At 40.0% G+C, this 22,994-nt stretch overlaps 1 protein-coding gene across 1 annotated transcript in view; it reads right to left on the bottom strand.

Moving 5' to 3' along the window:
* The window catches only part of LOC117528754 (coatomer subunit zeta-1-like), a 68,265-nt gene that overhangs the window by 15,298 nt on the left and 29,973 nt on the right, over positions 1-22,994 (bottom strand). Inside the window, exons 4-7 of the mRNA XM_034191384.1 lie at positions 21,070-21,161; positions 14,334-14,389; positions 11,706-11,783; positions 7,730-7,781 (exon numbers count right to left, since the gene is read on the bottom strand). Of these exons, the coding sequence (XP_034047275.1) occupies positions 7,730-7,781; positions 11,706-11,783; positions 14,334-14,389; positions 21,070-21,161 (278 nt within the window). The remainder of the gene's footprint in view (positions 1-7,729; positions 7,782-11,705; positions 11,784-14,333; positions 14,390-21,069; positions 21,162-22,994) is intronic.

Below are 22,994 nucleotides of genomic sequence, written 5' to 3' on the forward strand. Positions count from 1 at the left end.
TCACTTTGTAGTTGCTCTTCGATGGCAGTATGATGAATGAGAGTTTAACTGGATGTCAGTCAGCTCTCTTTCTGCATGCTGTTACCTTTTCTCCCACCGGCTCATTCACTCACTGGCTCAGTTTTCTTGCCGTCACTCTCACACAGGGTACATGCCAATTCTTCATTGTTTTTGTATCTCAGGTTTGCAATAATTAAACTTTTAATGCATTTCATTCTTAAAGAATGGGAAAAAAAATGCAGCTGACATTTGCAAATAGCCAAACAGCAGTAAAACGATGTCAGAGGCATCCAAAACTGAAATGTACAGATTGGGTATGTCTCCAACATTCCTAACTTACACCCGGTAGAAAGCAGCGCCCAACGCAGCTGTGATAGCCTCCAACTTAGAGTTACTTTCACACCCAGTGTCGACAGGTGAACTTGCACACATTTGTACAACCAGGCACAATGTTGCATCGCTGTCATGTGGAAACAGAAAATAGCTGCACTACAAGCGGGTTCATGACTGCTCTAAAGGAGAGGATCAAATGACAGTGAATCAAAATTTTAAACAAAAATGAAATAAAAGTAAAGACCAATGCGAAAAACACAAACTTCACCTTAAAGCTTCACCTCAGGGAGCTTTGGCAGATTCTAAGTTTGACACAATGTATGCAGATCTGCTTCCTCACCAAAAACAGCTGTCAGAGTTTACCGTCTAAATAATGTTCTAGTTTCAAAAGTACCTTCATACCCTTAGACTTATACTGGGGTGTGACATATATACAGAAAAATCAAGAGTTTGTTAACAATAACGACAGTAACTTTTAAAAGGGCTTTCCAGGGAATCAAAGCACTATGCAAAATAAAGTCCAGAAATCAATAAATAAATGCCAGTAATAAAAGTACACTATATATATATACACGAGGTCTATTAGAAAAGTATCCGACCTTATTATTTTTTTCAAAAACCATATGGATTTGAATCACGTGTGATTACATCAGACATGCTTGAACCCTCGTGGGCATGCGAGAGTTTTTTCATGCCTGTCGGTTACGTCATTCGCCTGTGGGCAGTCTTTGAGTGAGGAGTCGCCCACCCTCTTGTCAATTTTTTCATTGTTTAGGAATGGCTCAGAGACTGCTGCTTTGTTTGATCAAATTTTTTTCAAAACTGTAAGGCACAACTGAGTGGACACCATTTGATAAATTCAGCTGGTTTTCGGTAAAAATTTTAACGGCTGATGAGAGATTTTGGTCTGGTAGTGTCGCTTTAAGGATGGCCCACGGTGCCTGACGGTGATCTGCGCTTCGAGGCAGCACTCACCGTTTCAAGTTGAAAACTTCCACATTTCAGGCTCTGTTGACCCAGTAAGTCATCAGAGAACAGAGAACTTTCAGATGAAGTCGGCATGAGGAGTTTATGAGGAGTTGCATTGTTAATGGACATTTTGTAATGAAAGAAAGTGCGGGCAGAGGCGCATGCCGGGCCGGACCCGACCGCGGGGGGGTCACAACAGGAAAAACACCTCCGTTGGAAACCTTCACGGGCAAGTTGGAACATGCCCAAGCTGTTAAACAATTTCTCAATTACTCACTTGTTGAAAGCCATCAAAAGCCGCCTGAATTTTACAAATGGTTTTCAACACGGAGGTGTTTTTCCTGTCGCGGCCCACACAGATTTGCCGAGTCGTCACGGAAATGACTCGGCGAATTTGCGCGCATGTCTTTCATTACAAAATGTCCTTAAACAGTGGAATGTCCGCATAAAGTCCTCATGCCGGCCTCTTCTGAATCTTCTCTATTCTCTCACGACGTCCTGGGTGAATTAAGCCTTAAATTAGGATGCTTTTCAGGTCGAAACAGGCCGACGAAGGCGCCTGGAAGCGCTGCAGGACGTCCCGCTGCGTCCGCGCATCGGGACGCAGCCGGCGCGGTGCGGCGGCACAGGAAAAACACCTCCGTGTTGACAACCATTTGTAAAATCCAGGCGGCTTTTGATGGCTTTCAGTGGAGTGAGTATATGAGAAATTGTTTAACAGCTGGACATGTTCCAACTTGTCCTTAAGGCTTCCAACAGAGGTGTTTTTCCTGTGGCAGAGCGTCGCGGCGGCTGCGAGCCGACGCTGCAATCCGCCCGTACGTCTTTCATTAAAAAAAATCTCCTTTAACAGTGGAATATCCGGATAAAATGCTGAAACCGACTTCTTCTGAAACTTCTCTGTTCTCTCACGACGTCCTAGATCAATAGAGCCTGAAATGTGGAGGTTTTCAGCTTGAAACAGGCTGATGACGGCGCCTGAGAGCGCTGCTCGACGTCTCGCACCGTGGGAAGTCCTTAAAGCGACAGTATCACCTCAAAATCTCTCATCAGATGTTAAAATTTTCACCGAAAACCAGCTTAATTTTTCGAACCGTGTCCACTTCGATGTGTCTCACAGGTTTAGAAAAAATTTTGATCAAACGAAGCGCCAGTCTCTCAGCAACTTCTCAGACAAAGGAATTCCGACGAGGGGCTGGACGACTCCTCCCACAAGGAGTGCTCAAAGGGGAATGACGTCACCGGCAGGCGTGGAAAAACTCATGCATGCGCACAAGGGTTCAAGCATGTCTGACGTAAAAACATATGAATGAAATCCATATAGTTTTTGAAAAAAATAAAAAGGACCTATACTTTATTGACAGACCTCGTACATATATACACACACACATATACATACATATACATATATACACACACACACATATACACTCAACAAAAATATAAACGCAACACTTTTGGTTTTGCTCCCATTTTGTATGAGATGAACTCTAAGATCTAAAACTTTTTCCACATACACAATATCACCATTTCCCTCAAATATTGTTCACAAACCAGTCTAGATCTGTGATAGTGAGCACTTCTCCTTTGCTGAGATAATCCATCCCACCTCACAGGTGTGCCATATCAAGATGCTGATTAGACACCATGATTAGTGCACAGGTGTGCCTTAGACTGTCCACAATAAAAGGCCACTCTGAAAGGTGCAGTTTTGTTTTATTGGGGGGGATACCAGTCAGTATCTGGTGTGACCTCATGCAGTGCAACACATCTCCTTCGCATAGAGTTGATCAGGTTGTCAATTGTGGCCTGTGGAATGTTGGTCCCACTCCTCGTCAATGGCTGTGCGAAGTTGCTGGATATTGGCAGGAACTGGTACACGTTGTCGTATACGAGGTCTGTCCATAAAGTATAGGTCCTTTTTATTTTTTTCAAAAACTATATGGATTTCATTCATATGTTTTTACGTCAGACATGCTTGAACCCTCGTGCGCATGCGTGAGTTTTTCCATGCCTGTCGGTGACGTCATTCGCCTGTGAGCACTCCTTGTGGGAGGAGTCGTCCAGCCCCTCGTCGGAATTCCTTTGTCTGAGAAGTTGCTGAGAGACTAGCGCTTTGTTTGATCAAAATTTTTTCTAAACCTGTGAGACACATCGAAGTGGACACGGTTCAAAAAATTAAGCTGGTTTTCAGTGAAAATTTTAAAGGCTGATGAGAGATTTTGAGGTGATACTGTCGCTTTAAGGACTTCCCACGGTGCGAGACGTCGCGCAGCGCTCTCAGGCGCCATCGTCAGCCTGTTAAAAGCTGAGAACCTCCACATTTCAGGCTCTATTGATCCAGGACGTCGTGAGAGAACAGAGAAGTTTCAGAAGAAGTCAGTTTCAGCATTTTATCCGGATATTCCACTGTTAAAGGAGATTTTTTTAATGAAAGACGTGCAAACGGGCCGCGCGTTGGGACGCAGCCGACACGGTGCGGCGGCACAGGAAAAACATCTCCATGTTGATAACCATTTGTAAAATCCAGGCAGCTTTTGATGGCTTTCAGTGGAGTGAGTATATGAGAAATTGTTTAACAGCTGGACATGTTCCAACTTGTCCTTAAGGCTTCCAACAGAGGTGTTTTTCCTGTGCCGCCGCACCGCGTCGGGACCCGTCCGCACGTCTTTCATTAAAAAAATCTCCTTTAACAGTGGAATATCCGGATAAAATGCTGAAACCGACTTCTTCTGAAACTTCTGTTCTCTCACGACATCCTGGATCAACAGAGTCTGAAATGTGGAGGTTTTCAGCTTTTAACAGGCTGACGACAGCGCCTGAGAGCGCTGCGCGACGTCTCGCACCGTGGGAAGTCCTTAAAACGACAGTATCACCTCAAAATCTCTCATCAGCCGTTAAAATTTTCACTGAAAACCAGCTTAATTTTTCGAACCGTGTCCACTTCGATGTGTCTCACAGGTTTAGAAAACATTTTGATCAAACAAAGCGCCAGTCTCTCAGCAACTTCTCAGACAAAGGAATTCCGACGAGGGGCTGGACGACTCCTCCCACAAGGAGTGCTCACAGGCGAATGACGTCACCGACAGGCGTGGAAAAACTCACGCATGCGCACGAGGGTTCAAGCATGTCTGACGTAAAAACATATGAATGAAATCCATATAGTTTTTGAAAAAATAAAAAGGACCTATACTTTATGGACAGCCCTCGTACACCGGTCCAGAGCATCCCAAACATGCTCAATGGGTGACATGTCCGGTGAGTATGCCGGCCATGCAAGAACTAGGACATTTTCAGCTTCCAAGAATTGTGTACAGATCCTTGCAACATGGGGCCGTGCATTATCCTGCTGCAACATGAGGTGATGTTCTTGGATGTATGGCACAACAATGGGCCTCAGGATCTCGTCACGGTATCTCTGTGCATTCAAAATGCCATCAATAAAATGCACCTGTGTTCTTCGTCCATAACAGACGCCTGCCCATACCATAACCCCACCGCCACCATGGGCCACTCGATCCACAACATTGACATCAGAAAACCGGTCACCACACGACGCCACACACTCTGTCTGCCATCTGCCCTGAACAGTGTGAACCGGGATTCATCCATGAAGAGAACACCTCTCCAACGTGACAAACGCCAGCGAATGTGAGCATTTGCCCACTCAAGTCGGTTACGACGACGAACTGGAGTCAGGTCGAGACCCCGATGAGGACAACGAGCATGCAGATAAGCTTCCCTGAGACGGTTTCTGACAGTTTGTGCAGAAATTCTTTGGTTATGCAAACCGATTGTTTCAGCAGCTGTCCGAGTGGCTGGTCTCAGACGATCTTGGAGGTGAACATGCTGGATGTGGAGGTCCTGGGCTGGTGTGGTTACACGTGGTCTGCGGTTGTGAGGCTGGTTGGATGTACTGCCAAATTCTCTGAAACGCCTTTGGAGACGGCTTATGGTAGAGAAATGAACATTCAATACACGAGCAACAGCTCTGGTTGACATTCCTGCTGTCAGCATGCCAATTGCACGCTCCCTCAAATCTTGCAACATCTGTGGCACTGCACCTTTCAGAGTGGCCTTTTATTGTGGACAGTCTAAGGCACACCTGTGCACTAATCATGGTGTCTAATCAGCATCCTGGTATGGCACACCTGTGAGGTGGGATGGATTATCTCAGCAAAGGAGAAGTGCTCACTATCACAGATTTAGACTGGTTTGTGAACAATATTTGAGGGAAATGATGATATTGTGTATGTGGAAAAAGTTTTAGATCTTTGAGTTCATCTCATACAAAATGGGAGCAAAACCAAAAGTGGTGCGTTTATATTTTTTTGAGTGTAGATAAGAAACTGACACTTTTTTTTATTATTATATGGAGTTGAATGACGTGCAATTACACCAATCATGCTTGAACCCTTGTGCACATGCGTGAGTTTTTCACGCGTGTTGGTGACGTCATTTCCCTGTGGGCAGGCCTTGAGTGAGATGTGGTCCCGCCCTCTCGGCTGAATTCCTTTGTTTCACACGCTGCTCGAGACGGCGCGCGTTGCTTTAACAAAACTTTTTCTGGACCTGTGAGGAATATCCGAGTGGACACTATTCAAGAAATTTAGCTGGTTTTCGGTGAAAGGTTTAACGGCTGATGAGAGATTATGGGGTGTTTCTGTCGGTGTAAGGACTTCCCACGGAGCGGGACGTCGTGCAGCGCTTCCAGGCGCCGTCGTCAGCCTGTTTCGACCTGAAAACATTCTAATTTAAGGCTTAATTCACCCAGGACATCGTGAGAGAACAGAGAAGATTCAGAAGAGGCCGGCATGAGGACTTTATGCGGACATTCCACTGTTTAAGGACATTTTTTAATGAAAGACGTGCGCGCAAATTCGCCGAGTTGTTTCCGTGACGACTTGGCGAATCTGTGTGCGCCGCGACAGGAAAAACACCTCCGTGTTGAAAACCATTTGTAAAATTCAGGCGGCTTTTGATGGCTTTCAACAAGTGAGTAACTGAGAAATTGTTTAACAGCTTGGGCATGTTCCAACTTGTCCGTTAAGGTTTCCAACGGAGGTGTTTTTCTTGTCGCGACCCCCCGCGGTCGGGTCCGGCCCGACATGCGACTCTGCCCTCACGTTCTTTCATTACAAAATGTCCGTTAACAATGGAATGTCCGAATAAACTCGTCATGCCGACTTCTTCTGAAAGTTCTCTGTTCTCTGACGACTTACTGGGTCAACAGAGCCTGAAATGTGGAAATTTTCAACTTGAAACGGCGAGACACTGCCGCCTCGAAGTGCAGATCGCCGTCAGGCGCCGTGGGCCGTCCTTAAAGCGACACTACCAGACCAAAATCTCTCATCAGCCATTAAAATTTTTACCGAAAACCAGCTGAATTTATCGAATGGTGTCCACTCAGTTGTGCCTTAGTTTTGAAAAAATTTTGATCAAACAAAGCAGCAGTCTCTGAGCCATTCCTAAACAATGAAAAAATCGACGAGAGGGTGGGCGACTCCTCACTCAAAGACTGCCCACAGGCGTGAAAAAACTCTTGCATGCCCACGAGGGTTCAAGCATGTCTGATGTAATCACACGTGATTCAAATCCATATGGTTTGTGAAAAAAAATAATAAGGTCGGATACTTTTCTAAACAGACCTCGTATATATATATACATACACACACACTGATATTATAGCGCTTCCAATGCTGTGGGCCAGCAATCTGTGTGCATCTGATGATTTTTTTTTTTTTTTTTTTTTTTTTTACATCCATTTGCATCAAATAACATGAAGTCCTTATGTGAAGTAACAGCACATGCTGTGGTGTGCACATGTGGTAAACAGTTAAAAAGGGAGTTCCCCATACAGGAAAAGGGTGCAAGTTACACTACACTGTGAGCAATACTCCTGAACAAAATACAACAGTTCTGTTGAGGGGATTCTCCAATTCACAGAACTGATATGAGTTGGATAGCGCTAGCTGTCAACATCTTCCAAAATAAGGATTTTGACGGTGAGTGGCTGGTTAGCCATGTTTACACCACTGGACTTGTTCAGCCCAACAGATCAAAAAGAAGCCAGCTTCAGCTCTTAGTCTCTGTGTCTTTAATTTTTCTTTTCACATCTTAAAATGTCAATTACGCATCAAAAGGGTCCCAATTTGGGGGGGAAGAATTGGAATGTACCCTTTAACTGGCCCATCTCTCTCTCACCCTGTCTGTCTACACCGGCTGATTCCTGTCTGTCTGTCCATCTAGGTTACCGGTGATGTAATCGAAGAGGACGAAGCCGTAGGCCGGCTCTGACATTTGCTAACGGCAATTAGAAGAGCACAGAGACAAAAAGACAGTTATGAGGGAACAAAAAGTTGAACAGGGTGAAGACAGAATCAATAATTTTTTCAACTGATCAGCGATAAATACATTGATGACCTACCTTGTAATTGACCTTCTGTAGGACCTGCTGGGGGTCACTCTCTAGAATCACTCTGAAACAGGACAAAATAAACCAATGAGAGCCAAGAGCAGTACAAAGACGTGCTAACGTTTCTACGAACCAGAATATCCAAACATGGATGGAAAGTGTTTTGGGTTTCTTGGTGTCTTTCCTCAATAATCTCCTTCTTGTACGCCAACTTTTTGATCAATATTTAATGAGTAACTTAACTCCAACAGACAGGAGTATTCATATTCAGCTTTACATGTGAGAATCAGCAAATCTATTTTGAGCACACTAATAATATATACAGTAGTCTTCAGAATAATAGTAGTGCTATGTGACTAAAAAGATTAATCCAGGTTTTGAGTATATTTCTTACTGTTACATGGGAAACAAGGTACCGGTAGATTCTCACAAATCCAACAAGACCAAGCATTCATGATATGCACACTATTAAGGCTATGAAATTGGGCTATTAGTAAAAAAAAAAAGTAGAAAAGGGGGTGTGGCCTTCTAGGTCAGCTTAACATATCTGGGTTTATTTGAGGAACAAGATCAACAGTATCATATTTTCAGGGGTAAAAAGTTGCAGGGAGGTTTTTTTTGGGGGGGGGGGGGGGGGGGGGGGGTTCCAGCAGTAGTTTGGGAGGTCCTGTGACTTATAGTCCAGTGTGACTTACCCATCATTGCATTAGTCATGATAAATAATATCAATAACAATTTATATTCTGTCAGTCGCACATCCGGGAACAATGCTGGCTGGCATGAAAACAGTCAAGCTGGAGTGGACTGTTTAAGTAGCGCACAGTTTAATTTGATGCAGTTTTCTTACACTGTAAACACTGTTTCAACTCAACACCAAATACAATGCGTCTAGAAAGTATTCATAGCGCTTCACTTTTTCCACATTTTGTTATGTTACAGTCATATTCCAAAAATGGATGAAATTCATTTTTTCCCCTCAAACTTCTACACACAAAACCCAGTAATGACAGCATTTTTTTTTTTGTTTTGCAAATTTATAAAAAAAAAAAAAACGTACATACGTATTCACAGCCTTTGCCATGAAGCTCAAAATTGAGATCAGGTGCATCCTGTTACCACTGATCATCCTTGAAATGTTTCTACTACATTCAGTCCACTGGACATGATTTAGAAAGGCACACACCTGTCTACATACAAGGTCCCACAGTTGACAGTGCATGTCAGAGCACAAACCAAGTCTGAAGTCAAAGGAATTGTCTGTAGACCTCCGAGACAAGATTGTCTCAAGGCAACAATCTGGGGAAGGGTACAGAAACATTTCAGCTGCTTTAAAGGTCCCAATGAGCACAGCTGCCTCCATCATCCATAAATGGAAGAAGTTCAGACTCTTCCTAGAGCTGGCTGCCCGTCTAAACTGAGCGACTGCGGAGAAGGACCTTAGTAGAGAGGTGATCAAGAACCTGATGGTCTCTCTATCAGAGCTCTAGCATTCCTCTGTGGAGAGAGAAGGACAACCATCTCTGCAGCAATCCACCAATCAGGCCTGAATGGTAATAATAATAATAAAAGACACATTGCAGCCTGCCTGGAGTTTGCCAAAAGGCACCTGAAGGACTCTCAGACCATGAGAAACAAAATTCTCTGGTCTGATGAGACAACGAATGAACACTTTGGTGTGAATACCAGGCATTATGTTTGGAGGAAACCAGGCACCATCTCTAGAGGCAGGATCATGCTGTGGGGATGTTTTGCAGCAGGAACTGGGAGACTAGTCAGGATTGAGAAAAAGTTGAATGCAGCAATGCACAGAGACATCGTGGATGAAAACCTGCTTCAGAGCTCTTGACCTCAGACTGAGGTAACGGTTCATCTTTCAGCATGACAATGATCCTATTTCAATTTAAATTTATTTTCATTTATATAGCGCCAAATCATAACAATGTTGCCTCAAGGCACTTCACAGAAGTAAGGTCTAATCTTACCAACTGCAAGAGCAAGCACACAGGCAACAGTGGTAAGGGAAAAACTCGCTCTGATGATTTGAGGAAGAAACATCAAGCAGACGAAACTCAAAGGGGTGACCCTCTGCTTGGGCCATGCTACCGACACAATTCACAAAACAATTTACAAAAACGAACATACAGGAAATTTTGCTGGTGCACAGGACGAGAGGGTTGCAGAAGTAGACACCACAACCATCTCTGGATGGAGCCGCATCTCAAAAAGAGAGAAAAAACAGCATCAAGTATCAGAAAGACAACAAATACAACATAATTTGTCAGCATTAAGCAACAAGAAAAACAGAAGAAATACTAAGGTGATCGCTGGCCACTAGCCCCAAGCTTCACTAAAAGACCCACAATTTAGATAAGTTGAAGCCGCGGCCCAATCTGTTTCCTAATAAATGAATTTAAAAGGGTAAAAGCAAAGTAACATACTATACCAGTATGCTAGCCATATGAAAGGAAAATAAGTGTGTCTTAAGTCTGGACTTTAAATTCTCTACAGAATATGACTATTTTTTTGATTTAGGGAGATCATTCCACAGAACAGGGGCACGATAAGAGAAAGCTCTGTGACCCACAGACTTTTTATTCACCCAAGAGACTATCAGGTTTCGGCCCTGTTTGTGTTCCTGTTTTTATTTTTCTCCTTTTCTTTTCCTTCCATTCTCCCCATTCTTGACTTGTTAGTTGTTTTCATTTTTGTCACTTGATTATTCTCATTCTAGTTTGGTTCAGCTAAGTAGGGAGGTGCCAGTCCGTGAACAATTTTATAGGTTAGTGGCAGAACCTTAGCTTCAGAATCCTAAGCTTCAGGACATCTCTGTGAATGTCCTTGAGTGCCCCAGCCAAAGCTCAGACCTGAATCTGACTGAACATCTCTAGAGAGATCTGAGAGATCTGACGCTCCCCATCCAACCTGCAGCCAAAGGTGCATCAACAAAGTAATGAGCAAAGGATGTGAATACTTATGTACATGTAATTTCTTAGTTTGTTTTTTATCTTGAATAAATTTGCAAAAAAGAAATTCCATGTTATCATTAGGGGGTAAAAATTACTCCATTTTGGAATAAGGCTGTAATATAACAAAATGTGGAAAAAAGTGAAGCACTGTGAATACTTCCCGGATGTACTGTAACACTCGACAATACACACTGTATCTCTATTGTATAACTGGACACCAGCCATGTGTTTTTATGCCAGTGAATCACTTGACGTGGAAGCAAACTGATAGTGACGTTGTGACGACCCATAAAATAGAGCTTATCCATGATTCAAAGGACTAAAAGTAAACTCCAGTAACAAAAGAATAAATGCTAATAATAAAAGTACCCTACAACAATGCACAAAAACCCAAACTGGACAGTTGATTAAAATAAATCAAGCAGACTCACATTTTTATTGTTGTGTTTCCAAGACTGTGGGCCAGCAATCTGTGTATCTGAGACTTTCTTTGGTCAAAATTCTGTCAGATAACATTCAATACACTGTCCAATATGTTTATTTGTCCATCTGACTTAGTTTTAGAATTTAACAGTTCTTATCGTAGACACACCACAAGTTGATGCCTTTCTTGTATAAATCCACATGTACCTGTTGGCCAGCAATCAGCATCGATCTGACAATTTCTTTTGTCCAAATTGGGAGAAATAACATCCAAAATGTTGTCCAACACACATTTATTTGTCCATCTTGCTTATATTTGGAATTTAAAAGTCCATATGTTAAGTAACAACATAGGCTGTGGTGTGCACATGTGCTCTACAAGCTCCTGTCTGTTGTTAAACTTTCCCCCAGGATAACATTTAAAAAAAAAAAGAAAAAAAAAAAAGAAAGAGTTCTACAAATGTGCAAATTTTGTGAATTTTTGGGTTGTAGTCGCTACTAGAGGTAACCGTTACTCAACCAGTTATGATGCAAATGATCTCACATTTTCAGATATTGTTCTTCACCTCTAATATAATAGAATTCTAAAAAACTCTTACCCTCCATCAATAATTTCATCCACAATCAGGAATACTCCTTCCATGTTGTCCAGTAAACACTTGCGCTCCACATTTTTCCTGCAAAGCAAAAACAGCATTTATGCTGCTGGAGAGCTGCTTTGATATCTTATCATAGAACAGAGGAAGGCCTAATAATGGCCAAACAGGTGGAGTGCTGCACTCAGGATTGTCCTTCTGGAAGTTTCTCATCACCTCAGAGGTAACCATCAGATTTGTCATCACCACTTTCAGCTCTATAGTAGAGTCATAATGGTTCCAGAAAGCTTCAATGCTGGAGATATTTCCTCAGATCTCAGTTTTAGAACAGAAACCTTGCTAGCATAAAATCTGATGGCAAGAGAGTGATTATCAGGCAGGGAGCATCTAACGCAGAGACCTGTTTAACTGCACTGGGGGAATTACAGGATTGTGCATTTTGAAGCTGGGCCCTCCCCATAAGTCAGACCATTTCATCCTCTCCTGCATTAATCTTTTCCAGAAATATCTGAAACTCTGGATGTTTCCTCCAACATGTTCATCAGTACTTTAGAATGGCAGTTGCTTTTTTTTTATTTTTTTTTTTATCCTGTACAACTATAGAAACATGGCCCATGTCTCCATCATTCACACTCTATATTACTACTGCATCTGTTCCCATAGCAACTGCATCAGCTGCTTTTTGGCTGACAATGCTGCAGTCAGCGGTGACAGATTCTGTTGTGCAACATGCAAATGTGTGCATTCATAAATGTGGAGGAGGGGAGGGGGGTCCTGAATGAGCACACTGATGTGTGCTGGTCTAAGATCATACATTAACTTATGTGGTTTTGTGCTGTTGAATTTTAATTCCTCATGATGATGGGGTGCATCACTCCCAGCCGACAGGGTGGCAGCGACGGTGCATTGATGAATATGAATTACCATTTCATCCCCACTAAGCGGGTTAGGATTTAGTCCTCTTCACCTGTTTATTGTGGCACAATTATATGAAAACTAAAAAACACAAATAATGATCAAACATGGGGAATACTGGCCAGTGTAAGAAGAAATATTCAATACAATTTTTGGTGACAATGTGCATGGAAATGAAAACAGTTAACTACTTTCTGATCTGGAGCAGAAACCATTAAATGTTGAGACAAAAGTGTAAAATATTTAAATAAATAAAATAAAGGTGGAGAACATGCAAATTAAAGCATGTCAGAGATGAGTTTCATAAATCTTGCTATAAATAAGTAAATTGGATAAATCAGAGGATGGATGCAACATTTTTTTTTTTTACATTTTACCATTTTCAGATGACACTTTTAGATGGTCTTGTATGGTTTAACTCTGCCACATGGGGGCACAAGTGAGTGCACTGTGAGACTGGGTTCTGAAGGGCATCCTGCATAAAAATGTAGATTACAAATCAAATTTCCATAAAAGATCAGCTGAGCTCAGGGAAACCCGGTTCAACTCATGGCCAGGAGGGTGTCGTGTCGCTGACCAAACGGCTCCCCTAAAAAGCGGCCCACCCTGCTGCCTTCACTGCGCTTGTGTCATTAGCCGCGGTTCACCGATTCTGCTTCAAAGTGCACTCCAGTCATACATCTATCTCAGTGACAGATATCTGAAGCTTTTGTACAACAATCATTTGCTCAAAAATTCAACATTATTTCATCATAAAAGATGGAGGCAGCGATCAGAGCGCCGCAGCTACATGGGCTGCTATTTCCAAGCGTCATGGAGTATCACCTCGATTCTGCTTCAGACTGACTTTAGAATGATTTAAGAGGTTTTACTTTCTCATCTCATGGTTAATAACCACATAATTCCCTTTGGGTGTAGAGAGTCAGAGTCAGATGAGCTGCTGTGGTCTGAAATGACGCATGCACAGTGAAGACAGGGCGGACCAGTTTTTTTTGGGGGGGGGGGACCATTCGGTTGCAGACATCGGCAGAAACTATCCTAACATGGAGGAAGGAGGAGGAGAAGAAGGTGTTGATAAAGAAAATAGATGTTGGGGAGGGGTTTAATATTCTAAAACCAAAAAAAAAAGTTTTTTGTGATTAATGTTGTAAAATTCAGAACCAACGTTGAATATTTTCTGATATCCTAAAATCATACATTTGTGACCCCCCACCAAAAAAAATTAATTAATAAACAAATAAAAACAAAAACTGAGAGAGATCGGTAGACTGAATCCCATAATGCTCTTAGATTGTTTTCCTTGTGTGTTTAATAAAATACAAAACTCAGGATCAGATATGAAATGCGACACACCGTAAACACCAGATGTTTTCTTTCTCTAAAAAGATGATCTGAAAATGGATCCATGGGATTATCTGTGAAGGTTCTTGTTGGTCTTTTGGCTGCTCCCACAGTACAGTACACATTTTGATTTGGCACAAGTTCTACCTCAGCTGACTTTCCTGAACCGGCAGTACACACACCCAGCAGTCCCCTGGTCTTCCCAAGAGGTCTCCCAGCCAAGTACTAATCAGGACCAACCCTGCTTCACTTCTGAAAACTAATAGGATCAAGTGCACACAAAGCAGTGTGTGTGTGTGTGTGTGTGTGTGTGTGTGTGTGTGTGTGTGTGTGTGTGTGTGTGTGTGTGTGTGTGTGTGCACACATACGTCATACCTGAGAATCTGATTGAGGGAATCGAACAGACAGTTCAGCACAGACATCAGCATCAGCTGGAGACACACAGAGATCAACAGTCAGGAGGACCATTTGAAGAGCTCTTCCAACCCAAGTCATATTTATGTAAATATGACTGATTAGAATTGTTGGACTTGTACTAGCAGGGGTGGGCGCTAATAAGCTTTGCTTCAGCCCACACCCTTTCGGACTCACTAGTTTTGTCTGTGTTTGTTTGTGGAATTGTTCATTTTTTCTATTTGAATATTTTGTGTGCCAAATAAAAAACTTTGTCACTTGTCACATAAAGTCAAAATGATCTTTATTTAAAAGGAGGTGCTTTTCATCGCAGCGGTATTGAATCCAGGCTTGTGCCACACACCTCGCATGTACTGTGGAAGAGCAAACAAATTATTTTCAAGGCACATTCATTTTGATTTGGTAACTGTTCAATAAATGTCATTTTCAGCTAAAACATACACAATTGTATTATTTTGCACCTGCAAGTTGTTGACTGAATTCCATTTTGCACTTATGGTCATTAACGCACACAAAATCTTCATTGCCTGTGCTGCTTGACTGCTGTCTATGTCATGTTAACACCCACTGTCAATTACACAATTATTCTTAATAAATCACCTCATAACGATCACCAAGCCAATGTGCAAAAGCTTGTAAAATCCACATAATTTAGCACTCAGTAAATTCAGTATTTTCTAAGGATTTTTATTATTTTTATTTAAATCAGATTCTCTCTCTTCAACATCAAGTATCTATTGATACATATATTTTAAACATGTTTTCTATACTTTTAAACTGTTTTTAGAGCATAATTTTAAATACTAAATTACAAACACCCATTAAATGATGGGACAGCAATTTAATTATAATGCACAGCTTTACATATAATTCCAAAGAAATAAAGTCAGCGTACGCTTAGTGCAGTGAATATTTTGCATTACATTCATTTAGCTGTGATCCAAAGCAACTTACAATTGAGAAATTACTATCACGTATGGCATGATGTATAATTTCAATGGTTGTTTAAAATTTTAAACACCTTTTCCCCAACTTGAATGGACAACATCAATGAAATTATCATTATCATCAACATCATCATCAGTGTGATTTCCATGAAACGTTATTTGATCTGGAAGAAAAACTTGAGAAAAGTGAATATTGTTCTGTTCCATATTAATGGAAAGGAAATATAAACAGTTATTGTGCATGAAAGCATTTATTCATGCTTTCAACTACAATCTATGAATGAATGAATGAATGAAAACTGTTTATTTCGAACATTTGATACAACAACAATTACAAGATAGATCAGTAAAGACAACAACAAAAAAGTTCCTACTGTGTACCCAACATGTCCGAAAAGGGGTAGGGTGAAGCATCAGCTTATTTATCCCTACCCCTTCTTCCCCACAACCAGTAATACCCTTTGCCACATATACACATAAATTCCTACACACCTAAACCGATATCAATATATATATATATATACATATATATACACACACATACATATACACATCAACATACACATATATACACATATACATATATACACATATATACACAAACATAAATATACACCTACACATACCTACTTACATACAAAATACTATATATTTACAAGCCGAAGCAAACAACAAAAACACCCTAACCCTCATTACCCTTCCTCCTCCCTATACCCAGAAAAAACCATATTTTTGTACCGCTGTTTGAACTGGTTCATGCTTGGACATTGCTTGAGCCCCACTCCCAATCTGTTCCACATCCTCACCCCACAGACAGAAATACAGAAACCTTTTAATGTTGTTCGTGCCCACTGATGCTTTAAATTAAATTTCCCCCTCAGACTGTAATCCCATGATCTGTTAAAAAACATATTTTTAATATTTGCTGGAAGTAAATTGTTTATTGCTTTATACACAATTTGTACTGTTTGAAAATGAACCAAGTCTGTGAATTTTAAGAATTTGGATTGTAAAAATAGTGGATTTGTATGATCTCTATAGCCAGTATTATGAATAATTCTTATAGCTCTTTTCTGCATTACTGACAGTGATTGTGTTGTACCTTTATAAGTATTACCCCATACCTCTGCACAGTACTGTAAATATGGTAAAACCAGTGAGCAGTAAAGAATGCGGAGTGAGTTGTGGTCCAGAATATGTTTCGCTTTGTTTAGAACTGAAATGCTTCTTGACAGTTTACTTTGTATATGTTTTATATGAGTCTTCCAGTTTATCTTATCATCTATTATCACCCCCAGAAACTTATTTTCATGTACCCTTTCAATATCTACCCCCTCGACTTGTAACTGAACCTGTATGTCTGTATTACAATAGCCAAATAACATGTATTTTGTTTTACTTAAGTTTAATGATAATTTATTTCTGTCAAACCATATTTTCAATTTTCCCATTTCTATACTGATCCTCCTCAGTAACTCCTGCAAATCCCCCCCTGAACAAAAAATGCTTGTGTCATCTGCAAATAATACTAATTTTAATATTTTGGAAACATTGACAATATCATTTATATAAATTAGAAACAGTTTTGGACCCAATACTGACCCCTGTGGGACGCCACAAGCATTGTCCAAGCATGATGATGTATATTCCCCCAACTTCACAAACTGTTTTCTGTTACTTAAGTAGCTTCTCACCCAGTGCAACACCAACCCCCTAATCCCATACTGTTCAAGTTTATTGATTAATATGTCATGATTAATTGTATCAAAAGCCTTTTTAAGATCTATAAATATTCCAACTGAATGTAATTTGTGGTCTATGGCGTTTGTAATCTCCTCAACTGATTCTATTAATGCAAGTGATGTTGAACTATGTGCTCTGAATCCATATTGACTATCAGTAAGTAATTTATGTTTATTTATGAATTTGTCTAATCTATTATTGAATAACTTTTCTAATAATTTGGAAAATTGTGGAAGCAAAGAAACAGGTCTATAATTTGTGAAGTGGTGTCTATCCCCAGTCTTATACAGCGGCACAACCTTAGCTATTTTCATTTGATTGGGAAATTTACCGGTTTGAAATGATAAGTTACAGATGTATGTTAATGGTTCTACAATCCATTCAATGACCTGTTTTACCACCACCATATCAATTTCATTTAAATCGGTAGATGTTTTATATTTACAATTATTCACAATGTCTATAATTTCATTTCCATCCACTGCTGTGAGGAACATTGAACAGGGATTTCTTTCTATGAGATTATTATCCCAATCCTCAGGTTGGGAATCGGGAATTTTTTCTGCCAAGCTTGGTCCAATATTTACAAAAAAATTATTAAAACCGTTGACTACCTCATCCTTATTTTCCTTCTTGACATTATTATCAATGAAATACTGAGGGTAACTCTGTTTTTTATTACCATTTTTGATAATGCTATTTAATATATCCCATATTCCTTTAATATTGTTTTTGTTATTATATAATATGTTACTATAATATTCCTTCCTACATACCCGTATAATATTAGTTAATCTATTTTTGTATTTCTTATATCTATTTTCTGCCTCTTTAGTCTTTAGTTTTATGAATTCTCTATACAGTGTATTTTTCTTATTACATGCATTTCGTAACCCTTTCGTCATCCATGGTCGAGCTTGGATTTTTTGTTTTCTGTAGTCTTGTTTAATTGGACAATTTTTATCATATAATGATGTAAATATTTGTAAAAAAGTTTCATATGCACTATCAACATCACTTTCACTGTATACCTTTTCCCAGTTTTGCTCCTGTAAATCCTTCTTTAGTGTGTTCATGTTTTCCTCTGTCCGCACTCGCCTGTATTTTATTTTCTCCTCTGGCTGATTCCGCCGATGGTTTCTATTATAAACGATGAAAACTGGTAGATGATCACTAATGTCATTGATTAATAATCCACTCACAGTGTTATTCTCAATATCATTGCTGAATATATTATCAATTAAGGTGGCACTATGGGATGTAATTCTGCTTGGCCTGGTGATTTTTGGATATAAACTCATACTGTACATTATACTGATAAATTCATCTGTTATTTTATGCTTATTTGGATTGAGCAGATCAATATTTAAGTCACCACAAATGAACACAGTTTTTTGATTAGTTTTTGAGAACATTTTTCCCATACAGTCAGTGAATGTTTCAATACTAGATCCTGGTGCTCTATATATACAGCTGACTAATACATTTTTGGTTTTTTCTTCACATATTTCAATAGTTATACATTCTAATAAGTTATCAATCACAGTTGTCATATTGTCTACTATTTTATAATCCATGTTCTTATCCACATACACAGCCACTCCTCCTCCACTCTTATTCTTTCTGTTTACACAATTAAATTCATATCCATCCAGTTCAAAATCCATTCCTTTATCTTCATTGATCCATGTTTCTGATATAGCAATTATGTTAAATATTTTTTTAAACTGACTTAAATATTCTTTAATGTTGTTAAAGTTTGCATATAGACTTCTGCTGTTGAAATGGATTATTGATAATTTGTTATCCGTTTTAATGATCCGATTAAACTGTTCATCTGTATAATAGCAACAACTGTCATTGATATTTGAGAAGAAATTATTGTCCGGGTCTATATCGTGCTCCAAGTCCAGTACATTGTGGTCTGTGTATTTAAATGTTCTCAGTTCTACTTTTCCATGATCAGCAATCCTTTGAGTTATATCCTTCTTGTCTCCAGATGTAGATGAATAGGTAGTAGATGAATAGGTTCCTCTGGTCTGTGTCATGGTGTTGTGATGTGTTTGTGTCCTCATACCTTATTGGTCATATCTGTCCAGATCCTCGCTTTAAGAAACACTATTGTTCATATTTGTCCAGCTCCTCGATGTTCCTTATTGCCATGACTTTTGCTTGTTCTGGTGATCCGTTCAGTTTGATGAATATTTTACAGTTTGAAGTCCATGTGTGCTGGATTTTTCCCTGTTTCTTTAAGAAGCGTGCTTTCCTGGCGATGTCGGCATTCCGTTTGGTGAGATGTTCATTGATGAATACGTTTGTCCCTTTCAGTTTTCTTCCTTGTTTTAACAGTGCTGTTTTGTGTTTTCTGTTGATGAATCTCATGATGACGGTTCGTTTATCACCGTCATTTCTCCGGGGCAAAGGGTGGCACGCTTCAATGTTATTTAAATCCATTTCTATACCTTTAGATAGGAGGAAATCAGCAACCTGTTTTTCCACAGAGCTGACCTCCTGTTCACTGGGCTCCCCTCCGCTCTCATCTGTTACCGCCCGTGCGTAGGACCGTGGTTTGATGTGAAGACCTGTGATGATGACGTCGTTGATTCTGGTGTACTGCTCCAATTCAGCCACTCTATTTTCCAGCTGCACCAGATGCCGGTCTTTCTCGGCATTCTGGAGCCGTAATGCCTTCACCTCCTCCACCAGATCCATGATTGATTTCTGTTGCTGCTTCACAACAGAAATCTCCTCTGATAAAAAGTCCAGAGATTTTTTAATATCGTCACCTTCCTCCGCTGTCAGAACCTTCTTAGGCCCCATGGTCGGTTTATGAGCAGCTTGTCGATCGCCGATGTTAACAGCCTGTGTTGTTTATCACCGGGATGGATCTGCACTGCGCTGGTGCCGCGCGGCCTCGGTGTTTCCGCGCTGATGGATCCGCGGTGGCTGCACGAGGCCTCGGGGAAGCGGCACTCGTGACGCGCGGCTCTAATGACGCAGCGCGCGGCCTCAGTGAATTCACCACGTTGAGCGGGCCTCGGACGTTGTTGCTGTCCAGTCGCGGGGCTAAGTTGCCGGTTGAGGTGGTATTCCCACTGTCCGGGTTGGCAAACACCGGCGTGGCAGATGGCAACTACAAACACCATCTCTGAAAACTCAGGTACAAACTTTTTGCAGCTCACTCTGACGACACGCAGCTCTGATCTGAAAATCCAGATGCTGTTTGAATCCATTGAAACATTTTCAAATCTAGCCACATTTTGACTAAAGCTTATGAATATGAGGTAAATTGACTATATCTACTATTATTTATTCATTTACTGCTACTACTACTAACAATAGTAATAATAACAATAATAATACAGCGCACTTGGAATGTATTCACGGCGCTTCACTATTTCCACATTTTGCTATTTTACAGCCTTATTCCAAAATGAAGTAAATTCATTTTTCCTCTCAAAATTCTACTCACAAAATCCCCATAATGACCAGATGAATAAAGTTTATTATTATTTTTGCAAATTTATTAAAATAAAAAACTAAGAAATCACATGTATATAAGTATTCACTCCCACTGCTCAGTACATTGTTGATGCATGTTTGGTAGCAAGTACAGCCTCAAATCTTCTTGAATATGATGCCATTGTGTGTGCCTTTCCAATTCATGTCCAATCAACTGAATTTACCCCAGATGGACTCCAATTAACCAGTGGAAACATGTCAAGGAAGATCAGTGGAAACAGGATGCACTTGAGCTCAATTTTGAGCTTCATGGCAAAGGCTGTGAATACGTACTTGTGATTTCTTAATTATTTTTGTGTTTGTTTGTTTGTTTTAAATAAATTTGCAAAAATCTAAAAAAAAAAACTTTCACATTGTCATTATGGGGTATTGTGTGTAGAATGGGGGGGTGAATTTAATCCATTTTGAAATAAGGTTGTAACATAAAATGTGGAACAAGTGCAGTGCTGTGAATACTTTCTGGACACACCGTAATGCACACTTACCTCATTCTCCTGAGCGCTGCCCACCACGTAGAAAAAGAGATCTATACTGCTTTTATAGACAATGGTCATCCCCTCCAGGAAGGCAATCTCATCTATAGACGGACAGACAGCAAGACAGACACAGAGAGACAGACAGATTCAGAATTAAACACAGGACAGCTAAACATCTTTATTATTGAAATACTTTATTTTGTGTTCACCAATTCAAGTCAAAAACCAAAATAGCATTTCAAAAAATAATAATTAATAAATGTATTTAGAATGTTTATTTCAATAATTACAGGCTTGATGAGGAAAAATACCTGGGAGAAGATGAGTGGGGAAAAGGAAAGAAAAAGAGGGAAAAAAAACAAATGATACAGGACAAAGAATAAGGAATGTTAACATAAAAGAAGAAAAGACCGCTATAAGACAGCATAAAGAGTGTCAGCGGGAATAATGGATCAGAGAGTGAAAGAGATTGAAGGAATGCTCGAGGACGAAAGGTTGAAGACAGATGGTGAGAGGGAGGAGTGGCAGGAAGAGATAGTGTGACAGGAGAAAAGCAGGAATGCAGGAGGAGCTCCTAAGAAAAGGAGGAATCTCAGGAGGACAATGAGGAGGCTGGAAGGAGGGATCAGGTATCACAGGTGGAACTAGAACAGCACCCAGAGCGCTAAACCCCACCAGAGATGAATAACCCTGGAATTCTACATCAGGATTAGCAGGAGTTGTTTACATCGCTCCAAAACAAACAAATCCCGATCTGCAGAAAACCTGGTGATCATCTGTCCTGAGCCAACAGCTTTCATGAAGATCAGGCAGTCTTTTAGAAATGAATCAGAATCTGTATTCACTTCTGGACCCTGATGAGCATCACAATATACTGGGTTCCTTCTACACATTGTGCAACTTCCTCCCATCATGCTCTGCCCACGCAATATTTCCAACAGTGTCTAATTACTGACAGCGACGACAACTAGAGATCTGAAGCCAAACTGAACTGATCCAATGTACGCTGTGTTTATTCATGGAAACTTATTTATAGCAGTCATACCCATCTTATCCAGTAGGGCTAATGAAATGCTCCCCTATTAATAGGGGAGCATTTCACAGATCTGTGACTGCAATTAATTAATAAATGCACACACAAAAAACACATCTGACAAAATTCCATGAGTTATTAATTTATTAAAAGTAAGTTACTTCTATAAGAAAACTAATTAACAAGTACTTGACTTACATTTGCAGCAGAGGTGCAGGTGTAAAAAAGTTTGTTTTTTTTTCCCCACCTTTTGCTGAAAAAAATTGATTTCCACAACAATGACATTTGCTGTTCACTGTTACAATTAAAAATGTGTACAATTCTGGTCTGGTACTGAAGAGATTAATCAAGGATTTTTTTGTCTTTTTTTTTTTTTTTTTTTTTTACATTATAGGATTTATTAACTAATCAAATTAACTCATTATGGCTGCCATAACGTTCACTGTGGAAATAAGCATAATGCATTACTGTAATAACTTTATAATGCTCCTTGTCTACAGCAATTATTTTACTGTGCAGATTGTATTTATTTTAGTTTTACTGCATTTTTCAAACTTGTTAATTTTATATTATTGTAGTCTTTTCTGTACTGTATCAGAATGTCTTTATTGTCATCATATTGTTAAAAATCAAACAAAATTTGAGTTAGAAGAACACGTCCTTCACACATTTGTATGTATAGATCCTAAAACAAATAAAGAATAAATGCCCTACATAAATATGGCAGGTAAAGAGAACCTAAACTGTTCATAGCATAACAATCAATTCAAATTTCAACAATTATAATATAAAGGCTAGAAGGGCAGGGCCTACATAATATGTGCAAGCTGGAACAAAAACTTTCCTGACAGACATGAACTAGTCATCACTTTATTTTTCTCCTTTCTGTATCTATAGGAAA

This window comes from Thalassophryne amazonica, chromosome 16 (assembly GCF_902500255.1).
Source record: "Thalassophryne amazonica chromosome 16, fThaAma1.1, whole genome shotgun sequence".
Taxonomy (NCBI): domain Eukaryota; kingdom Metazoa; phylum Chordata; class Actinopteri; order Batrachoidiformes; family Batrachoididae; genus Thalassophryne; species Thalassophryne amazonica.